The sequence below is a fragment of the Balaenoptera ricei genome, chromosome 16, assembly GCF_028023285.1.
Source record: "Balaenoptera ricei isolate mBalRic1 chromosome 16, mBalRic1.hap2, whole genome shotgun sequence".
Taxonomy (NCBI): Eukaryota; Metazoa; Chordata; class Mammalia; order Artiodactyla; family Balaenopteridae; genus Balaenoptera; species Balaenoptera ricei.
Genome location: NC_082654.1, coordinates 47,254,963 through 47,272,587, shown reverse-complemented (window position 1 = coordinate 47,272,587; position 17,625 = coordinate 47,254,963). Strand labels below are relative to the sequence as shown.

Here is a 17,625-nt window from a genome sequence, read left to right as displayed (position 1 = left end):
AGCAGTTTAGTGGAATTTAACCCTCATTTACTTTCTGCCTAACCTTGGCTCTTTGCCTGGTGCTGAGGAGGACATAGTTTCCAAATATTCATTACACAGGGAAGCAAAGTAGCCCAGGACAGGAACTTGCTAAATTCAAAATGCAGGCTGCAGGCAGTAAGGAGTGAGATCTGAGTGGCCTGAGCAACCCCGGGGACTTCCTGGAGGAGGTGGGTGTGGGATGGGTCTGGGAAAGGTGGAAAAGGCGGGAAGAGGCTTCCCAGGCTTTCCTACATAACCCAAGCAAGGCACAGGATGGAGGTGTGGGTATTCTGGCCAGTGCTCATCGTGACAGCCTCTGCCTCAGTTTCCCTCTCTGGCTCACACAGAGCTGAGAGTGATGAGCAGTCACCCTGTCTCCTCCCCACCGTCAGTGCTCGCTGCCCAGCCCTCCAGGGTTCAGGCCTCCCCACTGGCTCCATCTCTTTTATGTCCTGATTTGGAGGCCTTGGCATGTGTGGTTCCCTCCCTCTGGAACGCCCTGTGCCCCTCTTTCTTCTCCTCCTGAGCATATGGGGTGAGTGTATCTGGAGGGCTTGTCTAGTGAACCCCACTCCTCCTTCGATCTCACGAAGCCACCCCTTCCCCACATCAGGCTGGGCCTTGTGATGTTACCTCCGCAGCGCTGATAGCAGATTAAGCACAAACCCATTTATGTGAAAACCTGACTGCTGCCTAAGCACCAGGAGGGCAAGGGTGGGTCTGCATTGCTCCGTGAGGCCCAGGCTCCAGGTACTGGAGGGCTCAGGCAGCCTTGTCATTGACTGAGAGGGGTAGTCAGGGGCTTGGGGCGGGCGACCTTGCCGGTGCTCCTCCAGTGGGCTGCCCACCTCCCCCCACCCAAGGGTGCCTCCCCCAGGAAGCATCCCTAATGGTGAGGGCCCAGCACCCTCCTTGCATTTACTCCTGGGGCAGTGGGCTGGCTGGGGGCTGAGCGTGTTGCAGGAAGGTTTGGGAATCCTGAAGCCTCCTCACGCCTTCCCTGTCTCAGCAGAATCAAAGGACTGCGGTTTGGGTGTTTTGTCCGGAGTGAACCTGGCTGATGGGGACAGAGGGCTCTGTACAGCATCACAGGGGAGCCACCTGCGAGCACGCATGAGGGCAGCAAGTCCTAGTGACCAAAGATGGGGACTCAGCAGACAAGCGGGAGATGCTGGGGCTCCTCCTGGCCCTGACAGGCATGGGAAAGGCACCTGATGCAGAAAATGACACACCTGCCTGAAGACTCCCTTGCCTCAATTTAGCAAATGCTTCTCTCCTCGGTACTGGCTGCCTGGGGACCTGGTAGCCCACACTGCTCGAAAGAGGGTCCAGGAGGCGAATGCCCTCTGCGAGTTGGAGGAACCAGCTGCTTGTGGGTTATTGAGATGCTGTGAGGCCTGGAAGGTGCTAGAGCACAGCCTGGGCTGTGGGGGCTGCACACAGTAGGTGCTCAGCGTCTCAGAGCTGGAGAAGAATGCTGGCATCATCCTATCTGGTGTCATCATTACTTTTATCCCAGTCCCTCATGGGGAAGGAGGAGCTTTTACACACACACTTGTTTTACACACATGCTTGTTGCGGCCTCACCACTGCTAGGCTGGCCTCCGGGAGTGCTCCCAGCTATGCTTCTACCAGCCATGCTACCTCTTTCCTCAGCCAGCACCCCAGCCCTCCTCCTCCACCTCCCTTGTTAGCTGAGTGTCCTGGGACAGAAATCCTTGCTAAGGTGGAGGACCAAACCTCTAATGACCTCTGATGTCTGAGTGTGGAAAAGGACTTATTTCTGGGAGAAGAGGGGCCTTCCCAGGCCTGTACAATCCTCACAGCCCTGAGGGTGGCCCAGCATCAGACGGTGCCCGGGAAAGAGGTCCTGGACCCCAGGGCAACTGTGGGGAACTGGGAGTGAGTCAGTCCCATGTGGGTCACGGTCTCCCCGGCTGGGTCTCTTTGACCTCAAAACAGAAGGTTGGCACCGAACCCAGGGTGGGGTGTGGTAGTGCTCAGAGGAAGCCACAGATCCAGGAAGAAGTGGAGTTAAGAAGAAAATATGTGAAAGTCATCTAGAGGCAAAATATTGCTACATACTTATAGACAATCAGATACTAGGGACTTTGAAAATCTGTTATCACACAAAGAGGAACCTGTGGCCAGCGAGGGCACCTAGCTCATTTGAGGTCACACAGCCAGGTAACAACATGGTCAGGAAATGGCACAGCCAGGTAACAACAGAACCGGGTAAAGACACAGCCAGACGGGAGTGCATACTGAGCCGCTTGCTGGCCTGGGCTGGGCACCCGCTGTTGGCCCTGTACTGACAGAGAGGCGGGAGCTCCTGTTTCCTCCACTTCCCCTGCCCCTTTCCTTCTTCTAACAGCTTCTCCATTTCCCAGTTCATGGTTTTGCTCTTTGGGGTGCGGGGCAAAGCTTACTGAGGAGGGCCCGCCTTGTTCCAGGTGGAGCAGGTGACTTGGAGGAAACGCGCCGGTTACCCAGAAGTGGTGCGGAAACGGAACTGTCCCAAGGTGGAGGTTCCAGGGGGAAGGCCTCTGATGATCTCATCTCTGAGTTTCAGTTTTCCACAGTAAACGCTGGCCTGGGTCTGGGTTGGATCAGGGACCTTCAGGGCAGAAGGGCCACCACGCACAGGGTGGGTGCCGTTTCCCTGTCAGACCACTAGGGGGCCGGACCAGGGGGTCTAGGAGCCACCAGCTCCTGTGCTGGGATCTGGACACAAGAATCCTGGGTGGGGCTGGGAGTCCATATGCAAGGCCAGAGAGGGCAGCTGAGATGGATGCAGGTCAGCCAGAGTGTTAAGGGCCTGGCTGAAGATCCCAGCTCCATCTCTTCCCAGCCATATGGCCTTGGGCAAATCCCTAACCTTCTGTGCCTCAGTTTCCTCATCCATGAAATGGGTACAGTAATTGTCCCTGCCTCACAGGGCTGACATGATATATAGAAAGCATTGGTTTGTAAAATGAGTTCAACAAATATTAGCGACTAGTCCATGATTATCACTTACTGTTAATATTAACGTCTGCAGTCTTAAGCCGTGGTGTTCTGGAGGGACCAGTGGACAAGTTCACCATCCAGGCTACAAGCACAGAACTTTGCCCTCTCCCGCCTGGGGTCCTTCTGCTTAATTCACTCATCCCTTTCTTCCTTCACACTCAGTTCACCTAAGAATCTGCGTCTGGCTCCTCTTTACTTCCTCTCCTCTCTGCCCTCCTTAAGTGCTCTCACCCAGGGCACTGTGTGTCACATCCTAGTGGCTGTATCTAAAGAGTCAGCTCTAAACTCCCCTGATCTCGCTGAAGCATCTGACAACCAACCCCTTTTTCCTTGACACTAAAATGCTGACCCCCATGGACTTCATCCCTGCTTCAAACCCCCATGGTCCTGCACTGCCCCCCCACCCCACCCCCAGTAAAGGCTGGGATACTTGCCCAATTCTCTGCATTGGCAGCCTCAGCCCCACTTCCCTACACAGGCCCCCACTCTGGTCCTCCTGGATCACAGAGTTCTCACCGCCCTGAAAGACATCCCCTCCACTCCTCCAATCAGCGTGGTGAACTCCTATGCATCCTTCAAGACCCAGGTTGGGCTTCTCTCTTAGAAAGCTTTTTTCTGATGCTGCCTCCTCAGAGCTTCCTCCCTGCCTCAAGTTTTCCCAGTGCTCTTTTCCAAAGGAATATCTACCACATATTATCGTGATGAGCTGTCCATAGCTTGGTCTCCACTAGACTGTGACCTTCTTGGAGCTGGGACCAAGGGACCACTTTTGATTCATCTCAGGCCCCCACCCCCAGGAGCTCAATTTGCATTTGTCAAAGGACAAGCAGCAGGTAGCCTCCTCTGGGCCAGCTCCCGTGGGGATGGAAGACGCCCAGAAGAGCCAGCAAACAGGCAGTGACAGAGCCTGAGAAGGCAGCTCCCTGGCCAGTCTCCTTCCTTGGGCTCAGGAATGAGGACAAAGTCCTCCCAAGCATCCAGAATGGAGATACTAGATACTAGGTCTACAGTGTGCTAGACCTCACCGCAGCGGCACTGCCTACAGGAGTTCGTTTAAATCTCATAACAATTCTAGCAGTTAGGCAGCACCAGCCTCATTTTATAGGAAGGAAACGGGTCAAAAAACTTAAATAACTCTCCCAAGATGGCGCAGCTAGAGTCTGAAACAATCGCTGCTCTCCAGGCTCTAAATAAGGTGACCTTTTGCTTTTAAAGGGTAATTAGAGATGAGTTGATACTTGTTGCTATACTTTTAGTAGATTAATAGGTTTTTGCCCCCAGGAAAGCAAAGTATAACCTTGCTACCCCGAGTGTGGTTGGTGGGCCAGCAGCATCAGCACCCCCAGGACGTCAATAGAAATGCAGATTCTCAGGCCCCACCTCAGCCTTCCCTAATCAGAAGCTCTAGGGGTGGGTCTCTATGTCCAGATTCTAACAGGCCCTCCAGGGGATTCTGATGCAAGCTATAACTTGAGAACCATTGCTGGAGAGTTTGCAATGTTTTCCAAATTAATTTAACTATAAAACAAACCCTTTTTAAAGGAAACATTACTTTATGATTTGTGTTAACTTATACCTTTATTTTATGATCCATTTTTAACAAAAAACTGCTACTTTAGCAAATATAAGTAAAAATTTCCAGGTCTGTCTAACTTTTAGGTGGGAATTTTTTTCCCCCTACATTTTCCCCAACAAATTTATTTTCCAATGGGACACATCTCTGATTCTATAACAGAATTCAGTATGGGTAAATAGGGTTGATAGACAGACATACAGGGATCGGTTAGAACAAGGAGGAGATGACTTTGACAATTACCAAGAAGATCCAAGGATTTGGGTAGCATTCGTGAAGTTAAAGGGGAGAATCCTATTTTCTGAGTGCTTTGGTGATGTGGAGCCAACTTGTTTCTGAGCTGGGGTGGCAGTAGGAGGGTGTGGGGACTTCTTCCCGCAAAACTCCTGGCTTCGGCTTCCAAAGTCAAGAGACCAAGCTCCCTCAGCGTCCCTGCTCCCATGCCATCATCTCTCCCTCTCTTGCTCTCACCCAGCCTCAGACGGCCTCGCCCCAGCCCTCACCATGGGCAAGGAAGCCCATCTTTTCTCTCTAGCTTCCCGCTCTTCATCTTGGGGCCCTGCTCTTTCCTTCTCTATACCACCAGCTCCTTTCAAAGAGCTACCGTACACGTAATTTTGTCTGACCTCACGCAAGCAGTGGGTGACTGGTCTGTGGGGCTGGAGCAGGGGTGGGAAGAGTTACTGCCTTCAGACCACACTCTTCTCCCTGTCCCCCAACAAAGCCTCTATCTGGCCCTCGACCCCCTCTCCCCCGTCCCTTGCAGGGCTCCCAACCTTGCTTGGCCTCAAGGCTCCCTGAAGCCTCTCTGCTTAGCCCCGGGCCTACCCATCCCACTCTACCCTTGGCCTCACCGTCGAAGGCCGGACAGGGCTCTGAACAACAACATGCCCCCAGACTGGACTCATCTTCCTCCTCACCACGTCTTGTCCAGCTTTCCTTTCTGATGACCACCCCACTCTGCCTATAAGCCAGATGCACAACGTCAAGGGTGCCTTGGGTTCTCCCCTCGGCCTCTCCCCATTTTTATCTGAATTTCAACTGGATCCCGGGGCATCCATACCACATCCCGAAGTCCTCCCTACTCTCCCGTTCCCTGTCTTTGTTCTTCCCCACTGCTGGGCTCGCTCATCTGACCCTCAAAGGCTGCCAGGTCAAGCTTCTGCAATGCGGCTCTGATTTCCCTCACCTCTCTCTGTGTCTCATCCAACACTGCAAATCCAGACCCCAAGGAGAAGGATGCCCCCCCAAGGAGCTGCCCCCACCTGATCTCATCTGATGAGAAATGTCCGGTGGGTGAGGACCCAAGCACCCTGGTCTGGTCACCTCTCCTGAACTCAGTCACATTTCCGCACTGTTCTCCTCTACTGGGAAGGAAGCTCTCTTTCTCAATTTCCTTTGAAGAGAACATTCCCTTACCAGTCCCGCCAACCTCCTGCAATCAAAGCTCCAGGCTGCAAACGGTGAGCGGTGATTAAACAAACAAGCTACTCCTCCTTTGATGACACCATGAAATTTCACAACCCACTTGGTCCTGTGAGTAGGCCCAGCCACACCCAACCTTTACACGTGATGCTGCCTCTGCCAGAGCACCCTTGTCCTGCTTCTCCAGGCCCCCAGCTGTCTGGTTAGCTGCAAGGCCAGGCTAGGTGTCCTTCTGCCGTGAAGCCTTCCTGGACCCCATAATGAGATAACATCAAAGAGAGGAAGGGTCCCTCTATGAGCCCTTGAGGGCAGGGGTCGATCTGAGGGAGCAGGTGCTCAGCAGGTGATGATGGAGAAGTGGGTCCTGGCTGGCCTGACCTCATTACTAGGAATGAATGAAGACTAATGCTGTCTTTAGGGAGAACCTTCTCTGTGCAGGGTTGACATATGTGCTTTCTTAATATTCTCACAACAGCCTGGAGTGGGAGCTATGGTCTCATTTTTTAGATGAAGACACCAAGGCTCAGAGAAGTTCACCAGCTTCCTTAGGCTCACCTTCCACTGGCCCAGAGCCCTCTCCCATGAATCCCTCATCTCCCGGGGTGGGGTCCCTCTGAACTGCTTCCCTGAGGCCCAGTCCCCTTGACTCAGGCTGCATCCTCCTCAAATGCAGAGGCTGTGTCTCTTCTCTCCTTCTTAGGACCTCATGGTCCTTGGTTCACTGTGCCAACAGAGCTGGTGCTCAGCTGACCACCCCAGCTGGGCTGTGCCAGGTGGGGCTGAGGGTCCATCTCAGGATTTCTTTGCTCTGGTCCTGCCAAATAGTTTGCAGCTCAAGGGGCCAAGTAACATGGAAGATGTGGAGAAAGATGGGTTATGGTATTGCTGGAGAGATGGTGGCCTGTGTGGTCCGTACTGGGGAGCACAGGGGAGGAAGCCTCCCTCAGACCTAGGGCTTCTAGGAGCTTCTGGGAGAAGGGGCACCTCACTCCAGTCCTGAAAAATGATGAGTTGGACTTGGCCAGGCAAAGAAGGGAAAAAGGGCATTTGAGGCAGAGAAAACAGCGAGGCAAAGACAAGGGGACACGAAGACCCCCAGCTCTGGACACACATGGCTGGGGTGTCCTGTGCATCTGGGGGCAAGAGAGAAGGCTGGGCAGAGACCCCTGTAGTTGGGGTAATCACTGAAGGATTTTAGGTAGGGGAGTCAAAGAATTATATTTGCTTTGTAGAAGGAGCCTCCAACAAACTATACATGCACTTGAGAATGACCTTCCAATTTCTGTGTGGGATGGAGCCTGGGGAAGCAGGTAGAATAATGTTCCTGAACATTCCGGGGAGACATGGCGGAGCTGGGAAAGGAGGACATGCACACTGAGACCCAGGGGATGGACATGATCCCACATTCACCTGGATGGAGGATGAGGCCAAGGGAGGCACCAAGGCCAGTGGTTTCAATCCTGGTTGCACACTAGAATCCCCCAAGGAGCTTTTAAAATATACTCATGCCTGTGCTGCAAATGCTGGCTTAACAGCCTGGCTGGGGTGAGGTGGCATGGAGTCTTAATATTAAATGCCAGTCAGGACTGAGAACCACTGACCTAGGATGCTGTTGGCCATGATGGGGATACATGAGAAGGAAAAGGTAAGTGTGTGATTCTGTGTGTGTGTGTGTGTGTGTGTGTGTGTGTGAAGTGAGGGCCTGTGAGGTGGCCACAAAGGCCACACTCAATTCATTTTGACAGGGTTTACTGAGCACCTATCCTGTGGCAGCTGCTGTGCTGGGATCCTGAGATAAAAGATGACAATGACCTAAGGAACACTGAGCAGACATAAGAAAGGCACAGCCTGGCTTTCACTTCACCATCCCTCCATCCACCATCCGCTATCCATCCCTCCACTCACCAACCATCCATCCATCCATGCATCCATCCATCCATACATCCATCCATCCATCCACTCCCCCACCATTACTAAGCAGAGGTGGCACTACTCCCCAAAGCAGTACCATCTCCTCTGACCTTGCTGCCTCTCTATCATTATCATTTTCTCTCCAAACTGCCCCTTTCACAAGGGCCTTCTGTCCTTCTTGTATCATCCTGGTCTGGGCTCTGGTCTCCTAAAGCCACATGCCTTTGACTCAATAATGCCAACCCCTGGGTAGGAAATGAGACATATGATTGCCCTGATGTTTCCAGGGAGCCAGATGTTGGGTACTGCTGCATTACTAATCTAGTGGTTTGGTTTTAATTTTACTCTCCATTTGATCTCAATAGTAGCAGGGAAGAAAATCCTCAGTTTTGAACCCCAATAGACCTGGATTCAAATCCTGGTTTTGCCAATTCCTGCCGAAATGACCTTAGGCAAATTCCTTGACCTGGACCTGGCAGAGCCTCAGTTTACTTACCTGGAGATGGTTAAAAACAGTACCTATTTCCCAGGGTTGCTTGAAGGTTAAAACAGACGATTCTATATAGAAAGCACCCACACCTACAGCCTGGCACTTAGTAGAGGCTTATTAAGTGTCAGGCCCTTATTATTTCCTCCCTCCCATGGAGATGCAGCCTCAGGGAGACAAATGCATCCCAGTCTCTGTGATGTGAGGGGATTCCCTGCGGAGTCTGATTGTGAGGCTGTGCGTGTGTGTGTGTGTGTGTGTGTGTGTGTGTGTGCGCGCGCGTAGGGTTTTTCGCAAATGTTCCAAAGAGGAAGGCCTGAGGGTGTGGCCTCCCACCCTTTCTTTACAGAAGTTCGACCAAATGAGGCAACTTCTTGAGTGGAGCAGCTATGCAACTAAGCAAATGCTGCCGCAGAAGCTAACTGGGTTAGTGCTTCTCTACCTGTCTGCCTCCTGGTTATGCCAACCCAAAGCCAGGGCCCACCCTGGGAGACTCTCACCCTGGCGGTAGGGGGTGCCGGGCACCGGGAGGTGCTGAAGCTCCTCAGGGCTGTCCAAGGCTTGGTCAGGTTGCATGACCACGGATTTAGGGTCTTCCAAATTTGCATGATTGTGAGAATTCTATAAAGTATCAGAGTACAGATTCAAATGCCCCTCCACTAGCCCTGAGGTAGGGCTGGGGCTCCATGTTGGTAATGAGCACCCAGGGAGTCTTTGAAAACCGTGTAATAACTCAGCCGCCAAGAAGGAGCACAGAACTCGGATCTCTGACGTTTATTAGCAGGGGCTACTGGGCAAGGTATTGTACTTCCTTATTCCACATATTCCTCAACTGCAGAATGGGGATAAGTGCCTGCCTCGTGGGGTTGTAGTGAAAGACGAACGGGGATGCATGTAAGTGATCAGCACAGGCATGTTGGTCATTATTACTGCAGTGCCCTGCCAGCTGGGTGACAGCCTGGACACTGTCTACCCTTGAACTGGCCCAAGGGGAGATGAGCTGTGGATGGGGATGGGGCACTCCAAGTAAAGACCTCCACTCTGGGCTGCAAACAGCTGTTTGGTGTCTGGAGTCCTACAGTCTGTAAATTTGTTTAGATACAGGTTTCCCTGTGATTTGATTGGGCATTAAGGATCCATGCTATAGCCGAGATATAATCAAACGATTTGGGAAGAGTTGCTCAGCTGAGCTGATCCCTCAGCCCAAGGCCACCACAAGGGGAGGAGTGAGGGTCCCATCTCCGGCCCCAGCCGCTGGAGGGCTGCCCAGCATCCTCGAGTTCTAGAACACTTACGCTTTGGAGTAGTTCAGAACAAAGTCTACTCCCTTCTCACTATCGAACTGGATATCTCGGGGTAAATCCTTGTGGCATTTGGCATCGATACTCAAGGGGAAGCCAGGGGTCCACTCCATCCATCTGAGCGTGAAAAGGAAGGAGAAGAAAACTGGGTTAAATGGCTGGCTTTTGGGCTGGCCCCTCAGGCTGAAGGCTGTCTGTGTGGTCTGAGGATGTGCCCATAAGGTCACCATGTTTTAGCTGAGCGTGTGCCTGGCGAGGTACTGGGATGCCTCCCAAGGTCTGGTGGCCCCCCACCTTGCTGTGCCCTGAGTCTCACAGTGGGAAGCCTGAGGTTCCCTAAACCTGCAGCTGGGCTTACAGCAGAGGGGTGGTGAATGGTAGGTGCATACCAGTGTGTACAGAGAGCATCAGAAGACCTCATTTATTTGAGGTGACATTCAAGGGCAATGTCTCCCCAGCACAGAGCTGCCTTGCTGGTCACTGGAGGTGGAAGTGGTTGAGGCTGCCCCATCACACTTGACCTAGACATCCAACATCCCACCAGCTTGGTCAACACCCCTGTATTGTGTGTGGTGGCTGAGGGAAAGGGGACAGCCGTCATGCCTTCCCAAAGGGGGCACGAGTCAGCAGGGAGGTTGGGTGAGGACCTCCGGGCACAGACTGATGCCAATAGCAGGTTCAGAGATTGTTATAATCAAAACAGCTCCCCTCAAAGACAGGCCACGCACTCTATCCCACCAAAATTTTTAGAGCCTGGTGTCCTTAAAATTTATCCTGTAGCATTGGGCATTTAAGTTTGTTTTTTGTTTGTTTTTTTAAATTTTACTTTTCTTTTTGTTTATTGAAAAAACAAACCAAACCAAACCAAACCAAAAATCTGTTAGTTTCTTTTAAGGTGGGGAGAATGATCTTTTATTTATTTAAATGATCTTACATTTGTTTAAAAACCAAAATTTACATTCTGGGATTTCAGCTTTTCCATTTGTATTCCTTTTTAATCTAATCTCTCTTATAAGAGGGAAGTAAAACACTGAGAGTTTAGGTCATTAAAAAGTCTTAGGACATGGAAGCAACCTAAATGTCCAACAACAGTGGAATGGATAAAGAAGATGTGGTCCATATATACAATGGAATATTACTCAGCCATAAAAAGAACAAAATAGTGCCATTTGCAGCAACATGGATGGACACAGAGATTGTCATACTGAGTGAAATAAGTCAGACACAGAAAGACAAATATCATATGATGGCGCTTATATGTGGAATCTAAAAAAAAGGGTACAAATGAACTTATTTACAAACAGAAGTAGAGTCACGGATGTAGAAAACAAACTTATGGTTACCAGGGGATGGGGTGGAGGGATAAGTTGGGAGATTGGGATCGACATATACACACTATTATATATAAAATATATAACTAATAAGAACCTGCTGTATAGCACAGGGAACTCTACTCAGTACTCTGTACTGGCCTATTTGGGAAAAGAATCTAAAAAAAAAAGGAGTGGATATATGTATATGTATAACTGATTCACTTTGCTTTACACCTGAAACTAACACAACATTGTGAATCAACTATACTCTAATAATATTTTTTTAAAGTCTTAAGGCCCTTTAATATCATCTGGTACTTTTACTGTCACAAAAATTCCACAATGTTTCTTGAGGTATCCTGTTGGCCCAGTAAGCCTCTCATTAGTATCATCAGAGGTGAACAGGAACTGGATATGATCACTCTTATGACCACTCAAAATGCATTTTGAAAAGCGTTTTCTGTTGTATAGAACCTACATTTCTTGCTGTTGGTTTACTAACAACGTTCTCTTTTCCTAGACATTAAAAAAACCTTCTATTTTTGTTGTCTGTATTAACACCAATGCTGGATTAACATTAACCAGGGTAAAAATGTGGATGAATGCACAAACGTCAACTAATTTATTGATTTTTTCCCCTTTGTTTTAGAAAATGATTTAAGGTATCTCCAATACATGTGTAAAATTGAGGCAGTCATCTGGTAGCCCTACTGGTATTAACTGTTGATTACTTAATTACTGCTGGTCAAATCAATTTAAATATTCCTGACCGTCTTCTCCTAGCCACTGGGAAGTAGGGCTCTAATTAATTTGAAGAGCTGAGTAGAGCTGGATTTTTTTCAGTATGGAAGCACTGAACCCAATGAGGAGAGATGGGCCAGCAAATGCATTCATGTTTTCTTAAGGGTAGAGTTTACTTGGAGCACATTTCCTCAAGACCCCACCTTCCTGCTGACCCCCAGCCTCCAAAGTGCCCCACCTCAGGAGGTCAGGAGACAATGGCCTCTCACTGCATGGAGATGGCACAGTTTGCCAGCTAGTTTACTACTGGCACCTGAAACCAACACCTATGTTCCTTCCACTGCAGGCACTGTTGCCTGAGAGGCCTGACAGGCCGATCTGCACAGGGGCCAAAGGCCTTCATACCCACAGAAAAATAGGCAAAGAAAAAAAATCATACTCCACTGGGAAGACCAAACTGAACAACCAGGCAGAAGGAAGGAAGGAAGGAGTAGAAAGGACATTTAATTTTAAAAAGAGAGAGAGAGAGAGAGAGAGAATTCTTAAGGAGATGCAATTAGAATCTAAAAAGACTTTCTGCAACCACAAAACATGATTTCGGAATTGAACATTCCATAGAAAAATGGAAAAAAAGAGTAATAGTCACTGTGAGATCTGATTGGTCTCCTGGAAGACAAAATCTGTTCATTCAATAACTAATTATTGAGTGCCTGTTATGTGCCAGACACTGCTCTGTGACAAATGGAAGGAAATGTAACACAAATACACAAAGAAGTGGAAGTCATGGAAGAAAACATAGGAGACATGAAAACCAGATATAGAAGATTTGATGTTCAGAGAGAGTTCCGGAGGAGAGACAGGGATACATGGAGAAGTAAAAACCAAAGAAACAGGAGAAAAACTTCCTTAAGCTGAAGGGACCTCAATTTTCTGAGTAAATCCTAGGCAGAAAAAAAAAGAAAGAAAGAAAAAAAAGACATTCCTAGATATATACTGATTAAATTGTAAAATGTCAAAGAGGAGAATGCTGTAGAGACGCAGCGGGGAGGGAGAAAGGGAAAGAGAGAGAGGAGAGAGGCTTCCACAAACTCACAAGCTTCTGGGAAAAGGAAAATAACCAAACTATCATTAGGTTTCTCATTTGCCATACTGAAAATGGGGAGATAGTGTAAGGTGTTTACAGACTTTTTTTAGATAATCATTTAAGCCTCTTATATCAAGTATGGACTCAGACATTATATTACCTGCATATATTACCCACCCTTTCATATATTAATTGAATAAGTTCAGCCAAACAAAAATGACATTAGAATGAACCAAGAAGTTCCTAAATATAGTAAAGAGTGTTTATTAGAAAACAATAGCAAATACATTGAACAAATAAAAATATCAAAGGCATTTTCTCAAAAATCACGACTCAGAAAGGATGGTCATCCTTGCTACTGTTACTTTGTTTTGGCAATAAGAAAAAATTATCAGTGATGTAATAATGTAAACTAAGAGACAAAAGTATCATCATTTACATAATACGATCAAATAACTGGGCAATTAAAAAGACTCACTTAAAAATAGAGACAATAAAATAATTTAGTAAGGTGTCAATACAAAGTAAATATTAAATAATGAGTAATTATCTTTATCCCAGCAAGAGTCATTGGCAAACGGAAAAACATCCTACTTAGAATGGCAAAAGCTATAGTTTCCCTTGGTATAAAGTGACCAGAAAGGTGAAAGAACTTCATGAAGAAAAAGTAGAAATTCTATTGAAGGACATCACACAAGATCTAAATGGGTGGAAAGATGCAACATTATCAAAATGCCACTACAGGACACACGTGTAATTCAAAGCGATTCTCATCATGAAAAACTTTAAAAAGAACAGTAAGATAACATAACGCCTATTCACATTTATTAGAAAGTTCTGATAACCAAAAGATGGCACTGGGCCATGGAGTAGAAAAACAGACCCAAGAAAATATGTGAATATAATACAAAACTAGCTAATATTTATCCAGTGCTTTTTATGTGTCAAATACTAGTCTATGTGTTTTCATGGTGTAACCTATTTAATTCTTTCCAAAAACCCTAAGAAGTGGTACTATTATTTCCCCCATTTTACAGATGGGGGAATTGAGGCACAAAGAGATTACACAACTTTCACAGGACACAGAGTGTGGCAGTTAAGTGGGAGCTGAGCCCAACACCGGCTGCAGAACCGGTGCACGGGGTCACCACGCCAGCTCCATATGCTGTGGGTGTCATCCCAAAGCAGCAGGAAGAAACATTATGTAATAAATGATACCAGGGACATTTGACCCCCACTTCACATCATGTATAAAAATACATAGCCGATGAATTAAGAGCCTAAAGTTAAAAATAAAATTATAAAAATATTAGACAAAAATATGAGAATTTATGTAACACTGGGGTGGGGAGGGCCTTCTTAAGCAAAGCAGGAAACCCAAAAGTTACAAAGAAAAAGAATATATATATTAAGAAAGTAAAAAGCTAAAACCTGTGACAAAAGCAACTGAAGACAAATGATACACACTATACATATAACAAAGGGATACAATCTTAATATATAAAGAGCTGCTTTAGATTAATAATAAACCCACAGAAAAATAAAGCACATAAACAGGCAATGCAGAGGCTAAAGTCATCAGTGGTCAGGGGTATGCAGATTAAGACAGCAATGACTCTTACTTAAGGATTCCTGGATTGTTAAAAATTTAAAAGATTGATGTTATCAGGTATTAGTGAACGTATGGGTAATAGTATATTTTTACATACTATTGGTGGGATTGAAAATTACTGTAAAGTTTTGGGAGGGAATTTGTTCAGTCTTTTTTTTTTTTAACATCTTTATTGGAGTATAATTGCTTTACAATGGTGCATTAGTTTCTGCTTTATAACAAAGTGAATCAGCTATACATATACATATATCCACATATCCCCCCCCTCTTGCGTCTCCCTCCCACCCTCCCTATCCCACCCCTCTAGGTGGACACAAAGCACCGAGCTGATCTCCCTGTGCTATGCGGCTGCTTCCCACTAGCTATCTATTTTACATTTGGTAGTGTATATATGTACATGCCACTCTCTCACTTTGTCCCAGCCTACCCTTCCCCCTCCCTGTGTCCTCAAGTCCATTCTCTACTAGGTCTGCGTCTTTATTCCCGTCCTGCCCCTAAGTTCTTCGTGACCATTTTTTTTTTTTTTTGATTCCATATATATGTGTCAGCAAACGGTATTTGTTTTTCTCTTTCCGGCTTACTTCACTCTGTATGACAGACTCTAGGTCCATCCACCTCACTACAAATAACTTAATTTCGTTTCTTTTTATGGCTGAGTAATATTCCATTGTATATATGTGCCACATCTTCTTTATCCATTCATCTGTCGATGGACACTTAGGTTGCTTCCACGTCCTGGCTACTGTAAATAGAGCTGCAATGAACATTGTGGTACATGACTCTTTTTGAATTATGGTTTTCTCAGGGTATATGCCCAGTAGTGGGATTGCTGGGTCATATGGTAGTTCTATTTTTAGTTTTTTAAGGAACTTCCATATTATTCTCCATAGTGGCTGCATCAATTTACATTCCCACCAACAGTGCAAGAGGGTTCCCTTTCTCCACACCCTCTCCAGCTTTTATTGTTTGTAGATTTTTTGATGATGCCCATTCTGACCGGTGTGAGGTGATACCTCATTGTAGTTTTGATTTGCATTTCTCTAATGATTAATGATGTTGAGCATTCTTTCATGTGTTTGTTGGCAATCTGTACATCTTCTTTGGAGAAATGTCTATTTAGGTCTTCTGCCCATTTTTGGATTGGGTTGTTTGTTTTTTTGTTATTGAGCTGCATGAGCTGCTTGTATATTTTGCAGATTAATCCTTTGTCAGTTGCTTCGTTTGCAAATATTTTCTCCCATTCTGAGGATTGTCTTTTCGTCTTGTTTATGGTTTCCCTTGTTGTGCAAAAGCTTTTAAGTTTCATAGGTCCCATTTGTTTATTTTTGTTTTTATTTCCATTTCTCTGGGAGGTGGGTCAAAAAGGATCTTGCTGTGATTTATGTCATACAGTGTTCTGCCTATGTTTTCCTCTAAGAGTTTTATAGTGTCTGGCCTTGCATTTAGGTCTTTAATCCATTTTGAGTTTATTTTTGTGTATAGTGTTAGGGAGTGTTCTAATTTCATTCTTTTACATGTAGCTGCCCAGTTTTCCCAGCACCACTTATTGAAGAGGCTGTCTTTTCTCCATTGTATATTCTTGCCTCCTTTATAAAAGATAAGGTGACCATATGTGCGTGGGTTTAACTCTGGGCTTTCTATCCTGTTCCATTGATCTATATTTCTGTTTCTGTGCCAGTACCATACTGTCTTGATTACTGTAGCTTTGTAATATAGTCTAAAGTCAGGGAGCCTGATTCCTCCAGCGCCATTTTTCTTTCTCAAGATTGCTTTAGCTATTCGGGGTCTTTTGTGTTTCCATACAAATTGTGAAATTTTTTGTTCTAGTTCTGTGAAAAATGCCATTGGTCGTTTGATAGGGATTGCATTGAATCTGTAGATTGCTTTGGGTAGTAGAGTCATTTCCACAATGTTGATTCGTCCAATCCAAGAATATGGTATATCTCTCCATCTGTTTGTATCATCTCTAATTTCTTTCATCAGTGTCTTATAGTTTTCTGCATACAGGTCTTTTGTTTCCCTAGGTAGGTTTATTCCTACGTATTTTATTCTTTTTGTTGCAATGGTAAATGGGAGTGTTTCCTTAATTTCTCTTTCTGATTTTTCATCATTAGCGTATAGGAATGCAAGAGATTTCTGTGCATTAATTTTGTATCCTGCTACTTTACCAGATTCATTGATTAGCTCTAGGAGTTTTCTGGTAGCATCTTTAGGGTTCTCTATGTATAGTATCATGTCATCTGCAAACAGTGACAGTTTTACTTCTTCTTTTCTTATTTGGATTCATTTTATTTCTTTTTCTTCTCTGATTGCTGTGGCTAAAACTTCCAAAACTATGTTGAATAATAGTGGTGAGAGTGGGCAACCTTGTCTTGTACCTGATCTTAGTGGAAATGGTTTCAGTTTTTCACCATTGAGAATGATGTTGGCTGTGGGTTTGTCATATATGGCCTTTATTATGTTGAGGTAAGTTCCCTCTATGTCTACTTTCTGGAGGGTTTTTATCATAAATGGGTGTTGAATTTTGTTGAAAGCTTTTTCTGCATCTATTGAGATGATCATATGGTTTTTCTCCTTCAGTTTGTTAATATGGTTTATCACATTGATTTATTTACATATATTGAAGAATACTTGCATTCCTGGGATAAACCCCACTTGATCATGGTGTGTGATCCTTTTCATGTGCTGTTGGATTCTGTTTGCTAGTATTTTGTTGAGGATTTTTGCATCTATGTTCATCAGGCACCGAAACCAAATCAACATACAAATGGAAAACAAGCTGAATGTCCATCAATAGGAGAATGGTTGAATAAGTTATGGTACCTTCACATAAAGCAAGAAATATGTGGCAACTTAGGGACAAGGGAAACAATGAGATACTATTGCACACACATTAGATTGACAAAAATGAAAATGTCTCAAAGTGCAAAGTGGGTCAGTGATGTAGGGAAACAGCAACTCAGGAACAGCTCTTAGGGTGAAAATTGGCAGAATCCCTTTGGAAAACAGTAGGCAATATTTAGAAAACTTAACACATGGTCTGCAAAATTTGGTGTCTACTCCTAGGGATGTTCTCTAGAATAACTCATTCAAGAGAGCACCAGGAGACAAGACATATGTGGAAGCTTATTGTGGTGTAGCTTGCAGC

The 17,625-nt window shown here is 46.1% G+C and overlaps 1 protein-coding gene across 4 annotated transcripts in view; it reads right to left on the bottom strand.

Annotated features, from left to right (window-relative positions):
- ALOX5 (arachidonate 5-lipoxygenase) overlaps positions 1-17,625 on the bottom strand; it is a 56,506-nt gene that overhangs the window by 18,712 nt on the left and 20,169 nt on the right. For all 4 annotated transcript variants that reach the window (XM_059899681.1, XM_059899684.1, XM_059899682.1 and 1 more), the window contains exon 4: positions 9,722-9,844. In XM_059899681.1, the coding sequence (XP_059755664.1) occupies positions 9,722-9,844 (123 nt within the window). The remainder of the gene's footprint in view (positions 1-9,721; positions 9,845-17,625) is intronic.